Below are 21253 nucleotides of genomic sequence, written 5' to 3' on the forward strand. Positions count from 1 at the left end.
GGTACTGTTGATGATGGTAATGTGTTCTAGATAAATGCAATTATGAATCAGAACTAAGCTATCAGACTGAGACTGATGTAATTAGGGATGTTTCCGGAAGGAATGACTGTCGAACGGAGAATGTCGTGTTGAGGAAACAGTGACTTACAGATCAATTCAAACGGGCTGAAAGCTTGGTTATGAAGTCACTGCAGTAGTTCAATATGCACAAAATGCGTGTTAGCCCAAGACGATACGCAACGTGAAAGATGGCTATGAATGTAAATGAATGTAAGCAAAACGCAAAGATCCCACCATGTGCGGTGGGAAATAGGTTTGTGTCTTGACGAACGCAATCTTCCACAAGTGATCCGGCGTGTCCATGAAATTTTAGTTCAATATCTAAGATAACGTCAAGAAACAGGTATTCGAAACAATTATGACGTAATCACCAATGTGAACAGAACTTAACACATGTGCATCGATAGTCCCGGGGAATGAAACACCATAGATGCAGTTTTAGCGAAACTGATGTGCACTTGATTACGTTGGCAAAATAAGTGTTATTGATTAAGTCGGTGTTAAGGTTAGATTAGAGCGTGGAAACTGAAACTGATGGCTGTATTACCCGCATAAATTATTGAATTTGTCTCAGAAAAAAGGTACACAGGTTATCATTCAATTAAGTGCTGGTTATCTTTCATTGAAAGAAAAGAGGCCGCATTGCGTAGCTACACGAGGTGACTGCCTCCGTAGGATGACAGCAACGGACAGTGTGTAGAAAAAGAATACACAAGAAGAAAAATGTTACACGTTTCTCATGAGCGTTAGAAATAAAAGCGTCCCTAAAATCCGTCCCTGTGAAACTCTTACGTTAATTAGCTCTGATGACGAGAAATTGCCGTAAGCCTCTACTATATGAGGCCGTTCACTAGTGCAGTTCTTAGTGAAGGATCAGACATGGCTTATGATGTCGAAGACCTCTGCCAGATCGACAAATACAGATCCCATGATTAGACCTTTGTCAATAGCTTGCACAATTTCTTCAAGTCAATATCCTTGGAGAAGTGCAAAACGCAGAGGAAACAAAAGGTTAAGTTTCTTTAAGTAGTCCATGAATTGAATGTGAAATAAATACCAAAAGGAAAAAATTAAGCATGCATATTGGCCGGTAATTCCCTAATAATGTCTGGTAAACTTTTTTCTTTTTTTGAAAATGCATTCATGGCAGCTATTCGATCATATTTAAGACAGCTCGGAGACACCACTGAAAGGAATAATTTGTTAATGATTAGTCCCAAGACAGGCAATATTTCCTTCGAAATTAGTTCTACTTTTCAAGGATCAATACGTTCTAAGCCAGCGCTTGTCTTCAAAGAGGTCCTAATTAACATATGCAGTTGTCGAATGCAGGTAGAACGAAAAACTATACACTGAGGCAAAATGAACGCCGGCCGCTACGTATCCGTAGATGCGCAAAAAACAATGCGTCAGCTATTCTATTGGGATCAATGTACATTTCGTCAGCTTTATTTTTATTGTGGTCTCAGACCAATCGTTATTGCTGAGAAAGTAACAATTTTCCAGCAGCGCGTCATGTTGCTTGTATTTTTTAGAGTCCGATTCTGGCAAGAATTTTGCTTAGCCCGCCTTAAAGGTGCACTGACAAACTTTTTGAGGCGCTTTTTCTCGTGCTTAATCAGTAGCTATTGACTCAATCCTGGCAAAGAATTGCCCCCATCGCGAGCCGAACGTTCAAATATAGGTATCATTTTCTTCTGAAGATTCTTCTTGTTTATTGATTTACTGTAACATACTTGTGCTACTAATCCGCGGATTTCTGGATGAACAAAACCAATTTGTCAAGGCAGTTTAAGTCGTGAAGTTTTCTCTACTCCTGCCTATTGTTAGAGAGAAAGACGCGGAAAGACTTTTCTTTGGTATCCTCGTCAATCGCCGATGTCCAGTCTTTCACACGAGTTAACTGCACAAATTTGACCGTCTGAAATCGCAGCCTTGTGGATATATTATGGCTCGTTTTATTTCGAGAAGCTAAGGTGAAAAAATAGGATTATGGTCTGTAATGCAATTATCTACCGCTCCAATAATGTGGTCGCACGAAAATTTGGATATAATGAGATATGTTATAGTACTGGAGCCTGGCAAATCATTCCTAGTTGGAGATGAAATATGCAAAGAAAAGCCAAAGCTGTACAAACAGTACATGACAGTCCATGTACTCGAAACATGACGGACCATCAGGTTTGATGTTAATTTTGAAGCCACCACATATGGCACTGTTCTTATCTTCTATTGCAAAGTTATTAAGAACTCTGCTAACTTGAGCGCGATATTCTGCACACGAAGGTGAAGGTGACCGATAAATGGGAGCTACAATGGAGTTACTAGAATAAACCCTGTGGCTACGTTCAAGCCAAACGAATTCACAGGAAATATTAATGTGACACGACGACGACGTGTGTACACTAAGGACTAGTTGACAAGTATGGCATTTCCACCACCACGACAATATTCGCGATTACTATCTTCGGAATGATGACCTGAACCATACAAATTACCTTCACTGCCAGGTAATGATGTTTCAAGCAAGCGCACGATTTAGAATGGATTGTCAAGTAAAGAAAGAAACGCGACAGCATTATCACGATGTTTGTTTTCTTATTCTTAAGACTACGTTTATTTAGGTGGAGTAATAATGCGGGCGACTTTTGGTGTAATAGTTCGTTCAGCAGCTTTGAAAACTGGGCCTCTTATTACGGTTTCATCTTTAATGAAACTGCGCGGCAGGAATGGGCAAAGAAACTAATCAGACGCGAAAGCCTTTATGCACTATCCTCGCTATCCCGCGCTTAACTGTCTCACTTCTTTGTACGTCCCATCCTGCCTTGCAGTTTGACCAAAGATGAACAGTACTGTCATTTGTTGGCACGAGCCATGACAACTTAAGGCCGGTTTAAAATGACGAACTACGGCTTATATAACGGAAGATATATGGGCCTTCTGCGCATGCCATAAGAAACACGCGGCTGTCACCGATCATCAGCGCTTTGATTGCGCAACCATCGGTCTAGAGGTGCTTCACTGGTGTGATTCCTTGAGTGCAAGTGCCATCACAAAAAGGCGCTTTCGCTTTGGCATTCGTTCGCACACACATGCTTGGAGCTTTCCCTGTGGGCAAACCCTACTTCCGTGATAGCCGCGCCTTTGTTGCCATTTTAGCGAATTCAGAGTTCTTGCTTTTCAAACAAAATCGCGCAATAATGTGGATTCCATTTTTCTTGGGCACTCGCTGCGTTGTCATCTGCATTGGCGATTGGTCAGACCGCCTTTTCTACAATATGCTGGACGACAGCCAGGCAAATTTCGCCTTTTGTCTCGGAGATGCATGTCCGCTCAATATTTTTTAGTTTGAAATATTATTCGAGGTCACACATTCGCTTACCAAGTTTCTTATTTCCACCTCTCAAGACTTTGTTTTCTTTGGTCAGTCACTCATTATCACTTTTAACGAATTAACGGAATCGAGCGAGCAGCAAGATGTCCTCTACGAACGGAGTAGACATGGCAGCCTTGAATCGCGGGACGCGATGGGGGGCGGCCCTGCTCATCCACGGCCTCACCGATCGGCTGCAGGCCGTCCGGCAAGCCGAGGCAGCCGCCCGTGCCCAAGGACTCAAGGCCGTAATCTAGGCCGATGCGATTGTGGCCCATCCCGCCCAATATACCAGACAGCTTCAGTAAAGTTTTCCCTCACTGACTCATAAAGACCATAGGACATCGTTAGGCTAGCCTTCAGTTCGGTAACCTCCCACCAAGAAGTCTGCCATGCATTTGCCATTTCAGCACGAGTCGGTACGCTCAAGATCAGCAAAATATAGGCAACACGAAATAGAGGCAAGAATGAGAGCGGACAAAATCGCAACACAGAATCGAAGGTACAAAAAGCAACGAACCTGGGCGGAGCGGGCACATGGATCAGCACTTGCACACAGTCGCAACCAGTGCTGCCCAAATGGCGAGGAATGGCAAGCGATGGCGTTCTTACAGAGCATGTAGTCGGGTAAATGCCGACCAAAGCAGCCGAATTACAGAGGACGATGGGCAGATGCAGTAGATACTTTAGCAGCCTACCAGTGCGGCCCAGTGGACCGCGCTGATTAGATTCGTCACCTGGACAAAGCGAACACAAGGATCCGAACTTGCGCACAACCGCAACCACTGTCGCCGAAATACCGATGGATGGCAAGCGACAGCTTTTTTGTAAGTGCTTCTACACCACCGGTAGGTGGTGAACGCAGAAACTGAGGTTCAATGTCGCAGTTGGAAGACGTCGCAGTTGTCGCAGTTGAATGTCGCAGAATGTCGCAGTTGGAAGACTTGGCAAATGGATTCTGTGAACTATCTAACGCGTGTATGTCGGTGATATGAGAGATCAATCCAGGATGTACTTTGGAAGCAAAGGTTTTGAAGCTAAAACTTTTTTTTTTAATTTGTTAATGCCGCGTGAGCTGCGTGTTTAATGGAGGGACAATTAATTCTAGCCAAAAGGGAAGGTAAAGGAAAACGAGGCCACCATGCAGGAAATGATCTAAGGGTATTCTGAAAGCTATAGTCAAACGTCAAGATGAATTAAAAAAGCGTGTATTAAATATGTATTACTGTTGTTCATATGATCATGCTGAAACCAAGAGAAGAGCCACTCGACGGCACCTGGCAACAACGGAAACTACTCTAGCAACTAAGATCATATTTCAACAATCATATATATGTGGCGAAAATGCCAAACCGTACTCTGAACATTCCCACTGCCATCCACCGCGATCTCACTGGCTCCGAATTGCAGTAGACGTTGCGCATTGTGACGCTGCTGATGTCTAAGATAATGGAACCCGCTTTTTATATATAGATTTGGGCTTCTTTAAGTAATCGTGCTCATCGTCAACAGCTGATCATCAGCTCATCGTCATTGTCCGTTGCATGACGAAGGCCTCTTGATCGTGGCTCAGTGCACGTCGAGTCCGCAAAGCATTCTGCTCCTAGTCAAGGCCATCATGTAATTTTGATATTTGTGCAGTACATATGCCATTACTTGTCTTTTGTGCCGGCCAGCACCCTGTTATGCCTGCATATTTGCGAATTAATTCACTCGCTTACGGACGGACGGACGGACGGATGGATGGGTGGACGGTTAAGATGTATGGGACGAACGGATAGATAGATAGATAGATAGATAGATAGATAGATAGATAGATAGATAGATAGATAGATAGATAGATAGATAGATAGATAGATAGATAGATAGATAGATAGATAGATAGATAGATAGATAGATAGATAGATAGATAGATAGATAGATAGATAGACAGACAGACAGACAGACAGACAGACAGACAGACAGACAGACCGCAACGTACCGTTCACATTGACCTGCTCTCGAAGAATGAGCCGTGCCACTTACATACAACATAAGGACGTGTTCTGAGAGAGCTACCTCTTGTTATCCAGAGTTCATCTGGTCACCGCGGAGTGCCTCTAGTCAAGTGGCAGGGATCACAAATGAGCAGCTCGCTTGTAGTGAAGTGCTCCTCACATTTTCTCCTCTCAGGCGGTCGATTCAAGGGGCAATTAGTGTGGAGATAGGTTTGCGAGACGCTTACCCTACGAGGCGACCGGCAAGGGACGCGCCGTTCTCCACTGCCGCAGCGAACAAAGACGCTACGGCCTGGTTCGTCGATTCTGCGGCACGGCGCAGAAAAGGCACTCGAGACAGGAGGTCAACAAACAACACGGGTTTATTAACCCAAGATGCAGCACAGTACGACAGTCACGGGCTTGCAGGCCGTAAAGGGAACTCCGCAAGACCGATCGAGTACGCTTGCCAGCGGCGCTACGACTATCACACAAAGGGCAGCAGTCGAGCACACGAACGAGAAGCCGCCTGCTAGAGCAACGCGTCAACCTCTCGTGCTAGCCTGAGAGCATCTGACGCGGGCAAGCCCGCGCCAGACAGAAGCGAGCTCAAGGGGGAAGGGGGTTGTCACTGGCGGCCAATGAGGAACGGCGTTGCACAGTGACGTAAGCTAGCTTGGCGGCGTGAGCATGTGAGCATGTCGAGGCATGCCCGGACGCGTGCCCGCGCGCCGGGAGGCTGACGCATGGCTTGCACCAGACAAAGAGGCCTGGCGCTGCCGCCGCGGTCGCCATACCGCCGATTAACGGCGGTTCCCGGCGCTCGAGCCGCGCGGGGCCAACACGCGCGCTAGCTGGGGAACGAGGCGCCAAAGGGAAGGGCGCGCTCGATTCCCACATTCCCCCCTCCTAAAGACCGAGGCCAGCCTGTGAAAGAGGCTGTACGAGGCCAAGTGGCAAGGTCAGCTCAGCCGCAAGGGGGCTGGCCAACGGGGCAAAGTCCAACAGGGGGGTGTCGTCTTCCCAAAGGTACAAGTCCATAGGTCGTCCATAACCACACAAAAGTTCCACCGAAAGTTCCACCACAAGGGGGAGCCCACTGCCGTAAGAAGGTCCACAGCCCAGGAGGAACGGGGGCAAGACTGCACAAGGGCGGGCAGCCAGCCCGCTTGAAGTTCGCCGGACTGGAGAGGTTGGCAGCCGGGAACGTACGAGGCGTGGCTGCCAGTTGCGTGCGGCAGCCAACCGCCGAAAGTCGCTGGGACGGGGGCCACACAGGAACGGCAAGCCGGAACAGCAGGCAGCCAGGAACGGAGGCCGGAGCGACCACGCTCGGGCCTGGGCCAAAGCTTGAGTGGCGAACCAATCGCCGAGGGCGGCTGCCGAAGCTGCCAGGTGGGCAAGGCAGGATGGAGGTGGCTGCAGGGCAGAAGGCAGGAACCAGGCCACAGCAGGAAGGACCAGGGAACAGCAGGCCACAGGTCAGCAACAGGCTGGTGGCACGGTAGAGCCAGGCGCAGGGAGACGACAGGGCGACACAGGAGTGGACAGAAATGTCCCCGGCATAGCCGGCTTGCCAAAAAGGGTGCCTGCCTGACAGTGCTGCCCAACAAAGGGGGCGCTTGCCAGGTTATGGCTTGGACAACACGTCAGGGGGGATTTTCGGCCAAGAGGGCCTTCTACCACTTACAGACGTGTGCCGCCGCACCTTAGCGGTTATTCTCCATTCACTGTCATGGTATGGAATAAAGTCCAGCTACCTGTCAGTGGGAGAAAGGTTGCTTAGGTGCGTTTCCGCAGGTTGTACCGATGGCGTGGCTTGGAGCCAGCCTCCTCACGGTTTTCCTGCGGTTCGGTGACCGCCTCCCCCCCTCCCAAGTCGTTGCTGCGGGCAACGAAAGGTTTGAGGTCGGAGACGTTAACTGGACCACCGACTTGTCTCCCTTGGGAGTCAGCCAGCTTGTACACCAGAGGCGACATTTTGGTCTGCACTCGGTATGGGCCCAACCACTTGGCCGGCAGGGACGCAGAGATGCCTTTGGCGGCGTCACTCAAGACGTGATTGCGCCTGAGGACGAGATCGCCGACATCGTAGTGCACTTCCCGATGCGACCGGTCGTATCATGACCAGGATTTGGGGACATATGCACGTAGCGCCATCTGTCGTCGGGGGCTGCGGTGGCCTGCCGTAACTGAATGGGAAATAGGCGAAAAAAATCATATCTGACGAAAAAATACAGATATCAAAAACGACTCCCGGTTCTATACAGCAGAGACTTACTTGAACATTCTATTAAAATTACAGTGTGGCGCTACAAACCGCGTGGCTTCCCAGAGTGTTTAAAATTTTACAATGGGGCCCCATGTATTTCTAATGGGCGGTGTTCAATTGCCCTGGGAAGCCACAGGCTTTGTAGTGCGATACTGCAATTTTACCAAAATGTTCCATTAGGTCTCTACTATATAGAACCCCGAGTCGTTTTTGATAGCTTGCTTTTTTCAAGATATATGATTTTTTTTTCGCATATCTCCCATTCAGTTACGGCAGGAGGCCGTCGTTACCGCCGAGAGATGGCGCCACGCACAGATGTCCCCAAATCCTGGGAATGTGAGCCTTCTGTCCAGCTCGCGCTTTTGCCAGGTTGGAACGCGCCAGGTCGAGGGCTGCGTCCATCCGTGAGCGCAGTTCCGCCGCGTAGCCAGACGGGCCGGCTTTTGTGGCGGACGCACCGCTGCCGCCCCGCAGAACGCGGTCCATGGGGTTAGGCAGCTCTCTCCCAAAGTTGAGGAAAGCGGGTGTGTACCCGGTTGAACGATTCACCGTGGACCGCAAGGAGAAGCCTATCTCGTTAAGATAGGCATCCCAATCCCTGTGTTGCTGCGCAAAGGCTGTCAGCAAGGGCTTGAGGTTTCGGTTTATCCGCTCAGTCGGGTTGGCCTGTGGGTGATACGTGGTTGTTCTGCGGTGCTTAATGCCAAAGGCAGCACACGCATCCACAAACACCTTGGCCGTGAAGTAGGACGCATTGTCCGTGATCAACTCCGCCGGAAAGCCAAAGCGGGTAAAGACCTCGATCAACTTGTCCCAGATTGCGCGTGCCGTTAGCTTCCGAAGGGGAAACAGCTCGACCCACTTCGTGAAGTGATCTGTGACAGCCAGGAGAAAAACATGGCCTCTCCGGCTTCTTGGGAAAGGTCCCATAATGTCACAGGCCGCGACTTGCCAGGGGTGTTGGCTGTCGATCGGCTGCATGAGCCCGGGGGGCTTGCCACCACGAGGCTTCACACATTGGCACACGCGGCATGAGCGGGCGTAGTGAAGGGCATCACGCTTCATGCCAGGCCAGGTAGCAGAGCGGCACAACTTTTGAAAAGTCTTAAGGCCACTCGCATGTCCGGCCAACCGCGAGTCGTGGAAATAGCCGAGGGTGGCTTTCCTTAGACTGCGGGGTATCACCACCTTGAAAGACTCCTGGGGAGCTTCTTCAGATGGGACATAGCGCAGGAGAACGCCATCAGCATCAAGCAGATACGTATCCAGCGTGCCCGCAGCAATACCAGTCTGCGTCCGGCACTCGGCGCCGACAGCAATACCAGCTGTCCGTTTGCGCCCGGCGGCTTGACCGCCCCGCTCCTCTTGGGAGCTCAGCTCTTTGAGCCCGTCAACAATTTGCTGACAAAACGGATCGTCCTGCTGTGCCTTAAGTAGGTCCTCTCTGCTGAAGACGATACCGGCGGACGTTACAGGGTCTACCAGGTATGCGTCCTCACCCGAGGCGGTCGACTCGAAAGCCACTGCGCCGTCGGGGTTCGCGCCTTTCGACCCATTGGAGCCAGGGGCCCCTGAGTCTACTTGGTGCGACTGCTCTTGGGAGTGGCGGACACAAGTGTCAGACGCCAGAACGGGGGCACGCGACAAGGCGTCGGCCACGACGTTCGAACTCCCTTTCCGGTAGCGCACAACAAAGTTGTACCGCTGCAAGGTCAACGCCCAGCGCGCGAGGCGGCCCGAGGGCTCGCGCAAGCGCTTAAGCCTAAGGTCCTTACTTAAGCCAGGTGAGTGCCATGTGGTCCGTCTCCACCACGAATGGCACACCGTCGACGTAGCAGTCGAACTTCCGGAGAGCAAAGACTATAGCGAGACGCCAGTTATGTGGAGATAGGTTTGCGAGACGCTTACCCTACGAGGCGACCGGCAAGGGACGCGACGTTCTCCACTGCCGCAGCGAACAAAGACGCTACGGCCGGGTTCGTCGATTCTCCGGCACGGCGCAGAAAAGGCACTCGAGACAGGAGGTCAACAAACAACACGGGTTTATTAACCCAAGATGCAGCACAGTACGACAGTCACGGGCTTGCAGGCCGTAAAGGGAACTCCGCAAGATCGATCGAGTACGCTTGCCAGCGGCGCTACGACTATCACACAAAGGGCAGCAGTCGAGCACACGAACGAGAAGCCGCCTGCTAGAGCAACGCGTCAACCTCTCGTGCTAGCCTGAGAGCATCTGACGCGGGCAAGCCCGCGCCAGACAGAAGCGAGCTCAAGGGGGAAGGGGGTTGTCACTGGCGGCCAATGAGGAACGGCGTTGCACAGTGACGTAAGCTAGCTTGGCGGCGTGAGCATGTGAGCATGTCGAGGCATGCCCGGACGCGTGCCCGCGCGCCGGGAGGCTGACGCATGGCTTGCACCAGACAAAGAGGCCTGGCGCTGCCGCCGCGGTCGCCATAGACGTCAGACTCTGCCCAGGCGGCGCTGCGAAAAACACCGCCACCAGCGCCCTCATCGTAGCCCTGGCACTAACTGGGTAGTGCAAAGAGAGCCGCCCGCAAGCGAATGTGCATAGGCCGCAATATAACCCTCCTCTTTCGTTGGTGTCGAGGCGCGGTTTCCTGAAAATCAAGGACTTGGAAAGCTTCTTCCGCCAATCCACGCTTCAGAAACAAAGGAAGCTGATCAAAGCGAACTGCGAGTACAATGCAAAATAAGTTTTAGTTATTCCCGCGTGCTGCAACACGCAAGTACAAGCGAGCATCACACGACACCGAGTTCGTGGCAAGCCCTCCGACATCCGTTCTCTAGAGCCTAAATGCGTTAAAATCGGGTATATACGTATGTCACAGCGATAAAGTACCTACATACACGATCAATTTACTTAGCTATGCATCTTACGATCAGTGGTACAAAACTCGGTTCATCAGGGGCGAATGGCTCCGGCGATTTTCGCCTTTTCAGTTGCATTCTCCCTTCATTCATCTCTCGCTTCCTGTGCATTGGAGTGTTTTATTACGCATTTTCAAATGGTCTCTTGATGGTCGTCTTCCGTTTGTATGTACTGCAAATGGGGATACGTGCGTGTCCACTTTCGCGGGGTACAACCAAAGGCAAAACCGTGGCCTCCGAGATAGCTACGGCAACCGCGGAGGACACGGGCGAAACAAACCTGAAGGGGGTCACGACCAACATTCTGCGATTTACTTGTATGACGCACGTGGTGTGAGCTAGTTAGAACCAGAACTCTGAGCCTTCAAAACGTACGTACGTCCGCGATGCTGTGTTGTGACGACGAACTCGTCGCGGTGTGCGTATCACGCGTCTCCAGTCTGCCTCTAGCTGCTCACTTCGTGTTACACGACAAGCACCGCGGTCAGAGCCTCTGCTGAGCTTCATAGTCAAGGTTACCACGGTTTTGCATCAGGGCTACGCAAAACAACAGCAGAGCCACACATTCATGCCACCGGCTGTGGAGAACGCGGGTACTTCGCTTACCCAACACGCTCGCAACGGCCCGTATCCAGCGCTCTCGCCTTTCTTCCTCGTACGACAACTATGGAAATCGGTAAAACTGAACGTTGTTATTCACTCTTTTACGTCCGTGGCAATTCACAACGCAACAGTGCATCTTTTGCGGAGTTTCTTCGTAGCGTGCGGAGGGCTCTCGTCTGCTGCTGTTTTCGCCGTCGTTCAGGCGAGTGATCCAGCAAGCACTTCACGACGGCTCGGTGGCGCGTCCGACTAGCGGAGAGCAACTCACAGCTCTCGTTCTGAGTGCTAAATGCGCAAACACACGCAATATTAAGCTCAGTCGTTGTTTCGCACTCGCTAGTTGCACCTAGTCCCATAGCAAACTGTGCGAGAGAGTCGGTCTGTGCACTACTCAATACTTCTCCGACAGGTGGCGCCACACATCCTGAAAACTCCAGAGTCTGACGTCTATACCGCCGGTTAACGGCGGTTCCCGGCGCTCGAGCCGCGCGGGGCCAACACGCGCGCTAGCTGGGGAACGAGGCGCCAAAGGGAAGGGCGCGCTCGATTCCCACATTAGTTGGCGACTCGCTCAGCCGTTGCAGCGACGATGCACGAGTCGCGTACTAATTGCTCCTTGAATATTTCAAAAATTGCCGCACTAGGGCCCGCGTAAGAAGAATCGGAATAACGAAAGCTTCGAAATACGATCTGAATAACATTATACTAATCTATTTACAACACATCACTTGGAGTGGCAGATTATTTCGTAATTACGGAAGAGTATAACTGTTGCGCATGTGCAAAGAAAGGACTGCGCAATAAGTTCTGAGGAACAGTGAGCGCCCGCGGAGTTCTAAATTGCTGAAAGTTTTTCTTTTTATCATGCTAACAACTAGCCCACACAAGATGGCCAACATGCTATCCATAGCGCTATGATGAGCCAATATATTTTCTGTTCTATATAGGTGGGTCGATAGTCGGCTGGCAAAAATAAGAATATGGCAATGAGAAGCAGTGGCGGAATGGAAAGATGGGAGAGACAGAGAGAGAGAAAGAGAGGGCCAGGAGCGAAAAAAAAGGAAATTATCAATAAATGCGCTGACACGTATGTGGCGGTGTCACTGTACAGTAGTCACAAGCGTTCACAAAGACCCGTAGTCCTTTAACTGCCTTGTGGCCCGTAGTCTTTTAACTGCTGTAGTGCTTAACTGCCTTGTGGGCCGACGAGTGATGGGGACAGTGCTCCAGCAGCATTTGCACGGAGAGCGGCCGATCGTCCAATCGTCGCACCGCATGAGAAAGCGTTCGTCGTTCAGAGGCAAATCGAGGGCAGCAGCATAGCAGATGATCGATATCTTCCTCAGTACTGCATACCTCGCATGCCGCACTGTCGGTCACTCCAATTAATATTGTGTATGCCTTCGTGAAGGCAACCCGCAACCAAAGCCGACAAAGAAGCGAAGCTTGACGTCGACGATGTCCGGATGGAGGTCGGAGTTTCAGAGCAGGGTTTATTTGGTGGAGTCTCGTACTTCTTATACTTGGCATGTTCCACTCCGCCAAACAGAGACTACGTGCCAGGTGACGAAGCTGCCTGGCAGCGTCTGTTCTAGAAAGAGGAATCGGAACGGTGGTCTCTTCTTGATGGGATGTGCGAGCCGCATTGTCTGCGGAAACATTGCCACTGATCCCGCACTGACTAGGTAGCCACTGAAAGTCAACCCCGTGGCCTTTTTCTTTGACGCGGTGATGAATATTGAGAATTTTGTACGAAAGCTGTTTGTGGCATCCGCGTCGGAGAGCTAACTGCAGACACTGTAACGCCGGTTTAGAGTCGGAGAAAACAGCCCATTTGCTCGGTCTCTCCGAATCGATGTACTCGAGGGCACAACGCACAGCCGTTAGTTCTGCCGCCGTAAATGTAGTTACATGGGATATTTTGAGTCGTAGGGTTATTCCTCGTGCTGGTATCACCACCGCACCGCCGGAACTGGACACCGTGGTCGATCCATCGGTGTAGATGCGCACGTGGTTACTGTAGGTTTCGTGCAAGAAAAGTAGGCTCAATTGTTTTAGTGCTGGGGCGGGTAAAGCTGATTTTTTCTGCAGTCCTGGAATTGTTAGACGCACTTGTGGAAGGTACAAGAACCACGGAGGAAACACCGGCTTCTCCGCAGGCGCATACCCTGATGTAACCGATGCGCGATGGGCATAGACAGTTGCACTAAACGTCCTACGGGGCCTTTCAGCAGCGAGGCTTTGCTTCTGGCAATACCGATTGTCCCGTCCCCTACCAGAACGCTACCAAAACGGCAGAGGGCAGCACAGGAGAATGAAAGAAGCGGATTTCAAGCCGTTATCTGCACACGTTCAGCGTGTCGCAGATGAAGGTGACAAGAGCGCACAGAAAAGTGTTGCCCTTTCCATTTTATTTTTAACAGCGACATCCGAGTGTCGATCGAGTGAGGGTTTGAGGCTATTCGCCACGCGCTCGCGTGTTACACTTAAGCTGTTCTCGACAGTAGATATCCCCCGTAGCCTACATATATAGACCATCAAAACTATTAATTTACTGGCATGAGATAGAATCGGCTTAATCAGGGTAAATTGCAGGGATGCAGCTAGAAATTTCATGGGGGTTTTGGACCCCCCCTCCCTCCTTTTTATATACAAGGTGTTCTGATTTTTTTTTTTTTTGGCAGACAATACAAATTTTTAATAGAAATTCTGACAGTAAGGCTCCTGTCATTTTCGCACAACTCTACGTCGAAGCGGAAGTACTTTGCCCCAACTGAAATGACACTGTTGCGACTAATTAACAAAAGCTCGTCAATTAACTTTTTTAATTATTGACTTCAGGGAGGGCATTTATATTAGCAAGTTGTATAGCGTGCCAATTTATGGCATACCCATTTTCTAGAAATCAAAGAAGTTGCACGTAATTCGAGATATTCATAACCTAATTTTAAGGGCGATAACGAAACTGACGGCGTCCGGCGCGCAGCAACGTGGCCTTTCGGTTACGTAAGACCGGAACTGCACGTTACAAGGAAGTGACGAAATTTGAATCGAGGCGCGACAAAGCAGAACTCGGTCAGGAAAATGTGCACTCATTCTGAAACACACAAGTAGGCAGCTTATTCTTTGGATGCAATCTGTGATACTTATTCGTTTCTTTCATAAACTACAAACAGGCGCGAAAAACAATTTCGCATGTCCGCAAGTAGACGCGTCGCAGTGGCTGCTCCTGGGCTTTGTTTCCCAGACAAATAAAAATTTGATATTGTGATTTTCTTGCGCAGAACTCGGAACAGATAAGGACCAAACACCACACGTACCCGTAAGGCGATCCGCTGGCGAAAGTGAGATTACTTGCCGTTTTTCAAGAAAAGATACAGCCACGACGAGACTTCATTCAAATTTCGTCACTTTCTTGTCGCGGGTAGTTCTGGTATAGCGTAACAGTCTTCGCGCTTCGTGCGCGACCAGTTTAGATACTGCCCTTGAAATTCGATGATGAATAGCTCGAATTACGTGCAACTTTTGCGATTTCTAAAAAAATGGTATGCCATAAATTGTCATGCCCCCCCCCCCCCTACAACGTTTTAATATAAACTGCCCTCAAAAAGAAAGAACTTCATAAAGTCCAGCGAAGCTGATTCGGGATAGGCCTTAGCCCCGGCCTAGGCATCGGCCGCGAGCCCTTGGGCTCAGGCGGCTTCCTTGACGCGCTGGACGGCCCAAAGTTGTTCTATTGCGGAGCTGAGCAGAGCCTGCTCCCAGCGCGCCTTGCGGTTCGATACTGCCTCCTCGTGGTTTCTGCGTGCTTTGTCGTCTAAGCTCGAGCACTCCCATAGTATGTGGTCCAGTGTTGCCCATGCACCGCACATCTTACATTTGTCTGTGAAATATAGATCAGGGTAAAAGACACGAAAGATATCTGGGTTTGGGTGTGTGTTTGCAGCTGCCTGCTTTTTATTTAATCTGTTGCGTGGTGGTGAGTATTTGAGTCTTCCTAGCTTGTAGTGCTACGTTATTTCATTGTAGTTAGTCATACGTTCCTCCCACTCTTCCCCGCGTGGGACCTCGGTCGAAGCGGCGCCCGTGTTCTCAACGGCTCGGTTCGTGAGCTCTCGAGCCGCCGCGTGTGCCGCCTCGTTGCCGGCCAATGGGGTTTCTGTGTGTGCGGGGGTCCATATAACGAAAGTGTAATTTTTGTTTCGGAATTTTGCCCTCAAGTCAGTTAAAAATTAATCAGCGAGTTTTTATTACTTAGTCACAACAGTGTCATTTCAGCCGGGGCAAAGTATTTCCGCCTCGACTACACTCTAAGAAAAAATCGAGTATTTGGGGAGTATTTCTGCCACACAACAATAATAGTCATCTGGCTTGCTCGCGATTCCTTCTTTGAAAACCCGGCTCTCGTCACTTTCCTATCAAGAATGCTATGTCACGCTGATAACGCGCGCGCCGTTTGGGACTGCGAAGTGCCGGGACCGCAGTGATAACGCAAGGAAAGTACGCGAGGTGGATGACGATTATAGTTAGTTGCGTGGCAGAAACACTCTTCAAATACTCTATTTTTTCTTAGAGTGTAGAGCTCATGTGAGGAAACGACAGGAGACTTACTGTCATAGGATTTTTATTTAAAAAATATGAAGTCTAAAAAAAAACACCCTGTATGTTTCTGTGCTTGTATTGTGCGCATATATACACATGCAAATTATAAAAATTTCTGTGGGTAAACAGCTATTTCTGCCACGAAGTAGAGTTAATCTGTGACATCTTTATAAAAAGTGTAAAACATCTTTATAAACAGTGTTCTCTAAAAACAAAACCAACGGCACGACCATTGTTCTAGAACAAAAGCGCTACAATAAAAGCATATAAGAGATTTTCGATGAACATTAATTAATGAAAGAAAGTACATGACAAAGCCATCCAGAATCAAACGCATAAAGTTTATGTACATATGTGAATAAAATTTCTCCTAGTTAGTGCTGTCAATGTCGTATTCCTGAGACTGGCATGAAGCATTTGTGACGTCCATGTCTACTGCAGAACTTAGTGGGCTGTCACTGGAAGTGTACTCTGGTAGCACTTCAGGCACTCCTGTTGGGGTGAAGTTGTGTGTCAGACATTAAGCAAAAATAAACTAAGCATCACGGCAACAAAGATGGGTTATACAAGGGCACATTTTGGCAAAGTTCCTCTCGGACTTCCTTCTACCTCCAAGAAGTGAATGCCCTATACTGCGGCACTGCCACAACTAAGGTTACAGATGCCAAGCTAGAGATTTACATGGTCATAGTGCACTATACTGAGTGTTTGAACAAATGTGCCCAAAATCCTCGAAAACAAGGAAAATGTGATATTTGATTGCTGCCTTTACAATTACTTTTTCTATGGCAGCAGACATCTTCAGATGACTAGAGACATTAAATAAAGTATGAATTACAAAAATTAAGAAAGTGAACTTCTAAATTTTTTTACAGAAAAGGCTTTTTGGGCCACTTTTATCCCCGAGTTTAGCTGCATTCTGCGCTTTCGGGAGAGCCATCAAGCGCAGCTCACGACATGGCACACTCTTTTTCCTTCCCCAATAAAATAGCGACAACAGAAGGGGTGCACAAAAAACTGCTTTGAATTACTGTGAACACACACACACATTCAGGAGGAAAGGGCCAGTACACCTAATTTGCATTGCATACCTTTGCAAGGCTGTAGCTCGTTCATCTGCTGCTCTATAGCTTGAGAGAGCATGGTTGTCGAGAATGCATCATCCCTCTGCAGACCCAAAGCCTGAAAGCAGCAAAAGAAATGGAAAAATTGAACTTTTCTTACTCGACTGCTTCCCCTCTACTTGAAATTTTTGCTGCTCACTTGCCGCCTAACGATGCTGCTAGTTTTTATTCCACTGAATGTGCATATCGCAAAACGTATTGTAAATTTTAACGCTGTTAATTGACACTCGCATGTTCACAGTTTGGTGCCTCACAATGCCTGAAAGTGTGTTCAATAAAAGATATTTAAATAATTTCAGAGAAAATCATCACCATGCACCTATTTATGTTCACTGCAGGATGAATACCTCTCGCCGTGATGTGAGCTCTCATCAACCCTTTCCTGTACCAGCCGACCCCTTTTGCCCGCACTTTTCCCTATTTAATGACACTGCCTGCCCAGCTCTCCGCCATCCTCAACGTAACATTTCATGACATGACTATAAAAAGTACATTTAATATATTTCAATTCTTGTAGAAAAACTTTGGCATCTTACAAATGAAGGGAAACTGAATGTACAGGTGCCAGCTGTTAACTGAAAGGTCCCACTTTGGCAGAAATCAAGGGAGCCAAAAAACATTTCCGTGAATGCTAAGGATTGGCAATGCCACCTGTCAATCAGGGTCACGTGCGTGCCTACAAGAAAAATGTCTGTTTAAGAATCGCATTTCATATTTATATAATGTAACTGAAGCCTAACGTATGCACACACTTCTCATATTGACATCCCAAGCCTCAACCATAGGGCGCATTTCTTTGTTCTCACGTCTGTATAAACTGTGCAGTCATCAAGTTCTTGTATGCACTTATAATTGTGGCATTTACAACAATAGATTAGACAGTGATCTTCTAGTTAATGACCTTTTAAGCCAACTGTCCTAAATTTTTCTGCAGTGCATTCCTACCAGCATGCTCAACTTTGTTATTCAAAATCTCAGTTGCATATTGGTTAGGAGCTTATGTAACACGTGTTCTTCTACAATGACAATAATAAGCTTTGTCCGTTCCAGGTTCATCTATTTATATTCAAATTGCCAAATAAAAGCTGTCAACACATAAACATGTCACCTCCATTCTTTTATGTTCATTATATACTCTGTAGTGTTCAAGACCAAAGATGCATTCATGTAATAGTCATAAAATGTACTCAAGAAGAGTGCATTGGAGGACCAGTTCATAAGACATTTTACCTCAGCCTTCTACTCTGTGTGTTATTCTCCAACAGTTTTAATGCGTTAGCGTTACAGGGCCCATGTTCCAGTTAGTTGCTCAGGCATTTGCATCGGCGGAGTTGTACACGAGCGAAAAATCGCAATGGATGAGAAGAATAAAAATAAAAAGTTCCTCACTGACAGCAATGGGGAATTTCAATGAGGAAGCTGCCGTATGAAGAAATGGGAAGATAGCCTTCAATGGCGAACTTCAAAAATTATTTTCTTCCTTAAAACAAAAATTAATGAAACTTGCCATAGAGGTATAAAGCTTTAGATAGAGGTATAAGGCTGATTTCTAATTGGAGCACCACATGGTGTGAATTGTGTCCAGATGTGGACCAAAACAAAATATTCTAAAATCTGAAATTTTTTTTCTCTGAAGTTTTACAAACTTCAGTGGCCAAAAAATATTTTTATCACGAAAAATACCCTTCTTAGAGTAAGCATCGATTACTCAATTCATACATAGTGCAATTTTACAGAGAAAAAATACAATCATAAGCATTTCAGAAATTTTCTGGCAATTTATGCGACAGAAAAACTGCAGTAATACTAGTATTAGAGATTCACACATCTCGCACAAATTCCTTTGCTTAATATGTAAACCAAATTCGGTACCGAAACGAGAAACAATACTTCCAGAATAAACTTTCAAACAAACATCACTCGGACAACATTTTGCGAAATTCGGAAGGCTTCCACACGACAAAAAGAGAGAGAGAGAACAACTTTATGAAAATGCCTGCAGAGACAAAAAAATTTATTCTCTTCGAAGTATTCAAGCAATTCACTGTTTTCAATGCAATAAATTGGCACAATTTTTTTCGAATACATTTGAGCTGGTTGCCAAAATGGCTGGAACATTTGGCGTGGAATGACCTTGTAGGCATTCTAGGAGAGTGAAAAAGCCAATGTTACACACTGTTGTGCTATCGCCCCTGCAGGAAATTATGCTCTGACAAGGAACACCAGTCATCGCTCCCTCTCCCTTCTCAGTCAGTGAAAGTGACCCCGAACGGGATGGAAGGGAGGAACAATAGTGCAACCACCCGTGTCGGCTCTTTGGCGCCATACAAATCTCTTTTTGGCCACACCTGAGAATGCAGGGTCAACAAACTGCCAGATTCCCAAACGGGTTTCAACGAGGAGTGAGCATTCAAGCTCGACAGTCCTGCATCACCAACTGTACATTAACCTTTGAGAGGAAGAAAGGTACCCTCCCAGTTTGTCCCTACCACAGTTCATGGATTGGTGCGATCCTGGCCTCCGCATGGAGAAGGAGAAAAGGGAGTGAGGGAGTGGACCCCAACCTGTTTACTTAAATCCGGCGCACCGTCGATGACTGTTCACAGCGATCTTTGAAAGGTGTGAACACTTGTATAAAGTTTTCTTTCTTGCCTCAACTTGTCCTGATGGCTGCCCTGGCACGACACCAACTCGTCATCACATCAGCCATGCAACCCCAGTCCGAACAGCATGCAGACATTCCTTTTCTCACAACACTGTTGAGGTGTCCATGAAGGAAAGCGCAGTAAGCAAATGAGAAGGTGATGCAAACGGGGCCCTATTAAGCTATCGCGCTCCACTCTTGAAGACCAAGCTTAAGCGTCCTTTAGGGTTTTAGTTTCAAAATAACATCAAATGGCTATATATGCGATAAAAGGTGCAGTGCAGATGCATGAAGAAAACCCAAGTATGCCTCTATTATTCTTTAGAGTGAAAGTATTTGCCTATCATAGAAGAGTAGCAGATAAATCACAGGTTTGGAGCATAGAGTTTCCTATAGATACACTAGAGAGAACTCTGGCGCTAGTGTCTATGGGAGCTGCAACACATGGCGCTTCAGCCAGCATGGGAATGATGGGTAGTACGTCGAACCCACTTATAACGATCCCACGTATAACGACCTATCGGTTAGAACGACCATATTTGAGTGCACTTACGATTTTCCAATGCTAAACATTGAAGCTGCATCCACATATAGCGAACATTTTTCAAAGCCTCCTGCTTTTACAATGAACACTTCAGACACGGTCGCGGTAAAAATATGGCGCATACAAAGCGCAAAAAAGTTAAAACAGGCCTTCTAAATTGCGTGACAGGGGCGCGCGCTCGCGCGTGCCCGCTCCAGTTTACTCGCGGCTAAGATACCCCTAATCAGCAAGCACTGCACGCAGATTTCGGACGCTGCGAGCGAGGTCGCTCACTTTCCAGCCTTTTTCTTCAGTGGCAGAATGGCAGTAAGGAAAAAAAAAAGGAGGCAGCATGAAGCCTTGCGGTCAGCTTTCGCACGGTAACCTTTCCTGACGCCGTTCTCTGCAGCTACAACCGCCTACGATGAACCAAACAATGCCTTGGAACGCAAGAAGGCATAAATGCAAGAAGAGATAACAGCGATAACTTTCCATCGCATATAGGTTCACTGCGTCCCTAAACTCGTCGACGCCACAATGTGCCGCAAAATGTTGTTCGTCTTTTCGGTAACGGCAGAGACCGGTCGATCGGTGATTACGACTTCCGCGCGATTGCAGCGATGCCTTCGCGGATAAGCATCAGAAAAGAGCGAAGGCGAGGTGGCGGCCGTCGACGAACGTGCCATTATGACTTATAGCCGACAACCTTATATCACTGTCATCTGTAGATATCTGCTCGGTTGCGCGTGTGGTACGCCGTACACTGTGCGGATTGACGGCGGTACGAGCGCGCCATGCTGCCGTTCGCAAGTTCGCCGCCGCCGCATATTGCAAAACCGCTTTAAAGTGCGCGTCGCTTTGTAGAAATGAAAGTAGCTCGCTGTTGTTTAGCGGCGCGGGCACCAAGAAACGTCGATGCACTGACAGCGAGCGTATACATAACTTGCAAGTCACGTCAGTTCCCGTCTTCCGTCCGCCATCACCGAGCACATACGTGTCAGTGACGGCGCTGTGTTTACGTTCGTGCGCGGATCGTTCGGCATATAGTGCGCGTGTTTTGATCGTTTGCCTTGCGCTTATGACGAACAAGAATCGTTCAGGACATTACACAGCCTACAGTGTCATCAGTGGTGTCGCACGTAATGGCTGAAACAACTTCGCACGAGTCACTTACAGCGGCGCTCTTC

General features: G+C 48.2%; 1 protein-coding gene across 1 annotated transcript in view; it reads right to left on the minus strand.

Annotated features, from left to right (window-relative positions):
• Positions 1 to 16086: 16086 nt before the first annotated feature.
• LOC119394310 (cell division cycle protein 16 homolog) overlaps positions 16087 to 21253 on the minus strand; it is a 55674-nt gene continuing 50507 nt past the window's right edge. The window contains exons 16-17 of the mRNA XM_037661596.2: positions 16867 to 16957; positions 16087 to 16267 (exon numbers count right to left, since the gene is read on the minus strand). Coding sequence (XP_037517524.1) covers positions 16146 to 16267; positions 16867 to 16957 — 213 coding nt within the window. The 3' untranslated portion in view covers positions 16087 to 16145. The remainder of the gene's footprint in view (positions 16268 to 16866; positions 16958 to 21253) is intronic.

This window comes from Rhipicephalus sanguineus, chromosome 5 (genome assembly GCF_013339695.2).
Source record: "Rhipicephalus sanguineus isolate Rsan-2018 chromosome 5, BIME_Rsan_1.4, whole genome shotgun sequence".
NCBI lineage: Eukaryota > Metazoa > Arthropoda > Arachnida > Ixodida > Ixodidae > Rhipicephalus > Rhipicephalus sanguineus.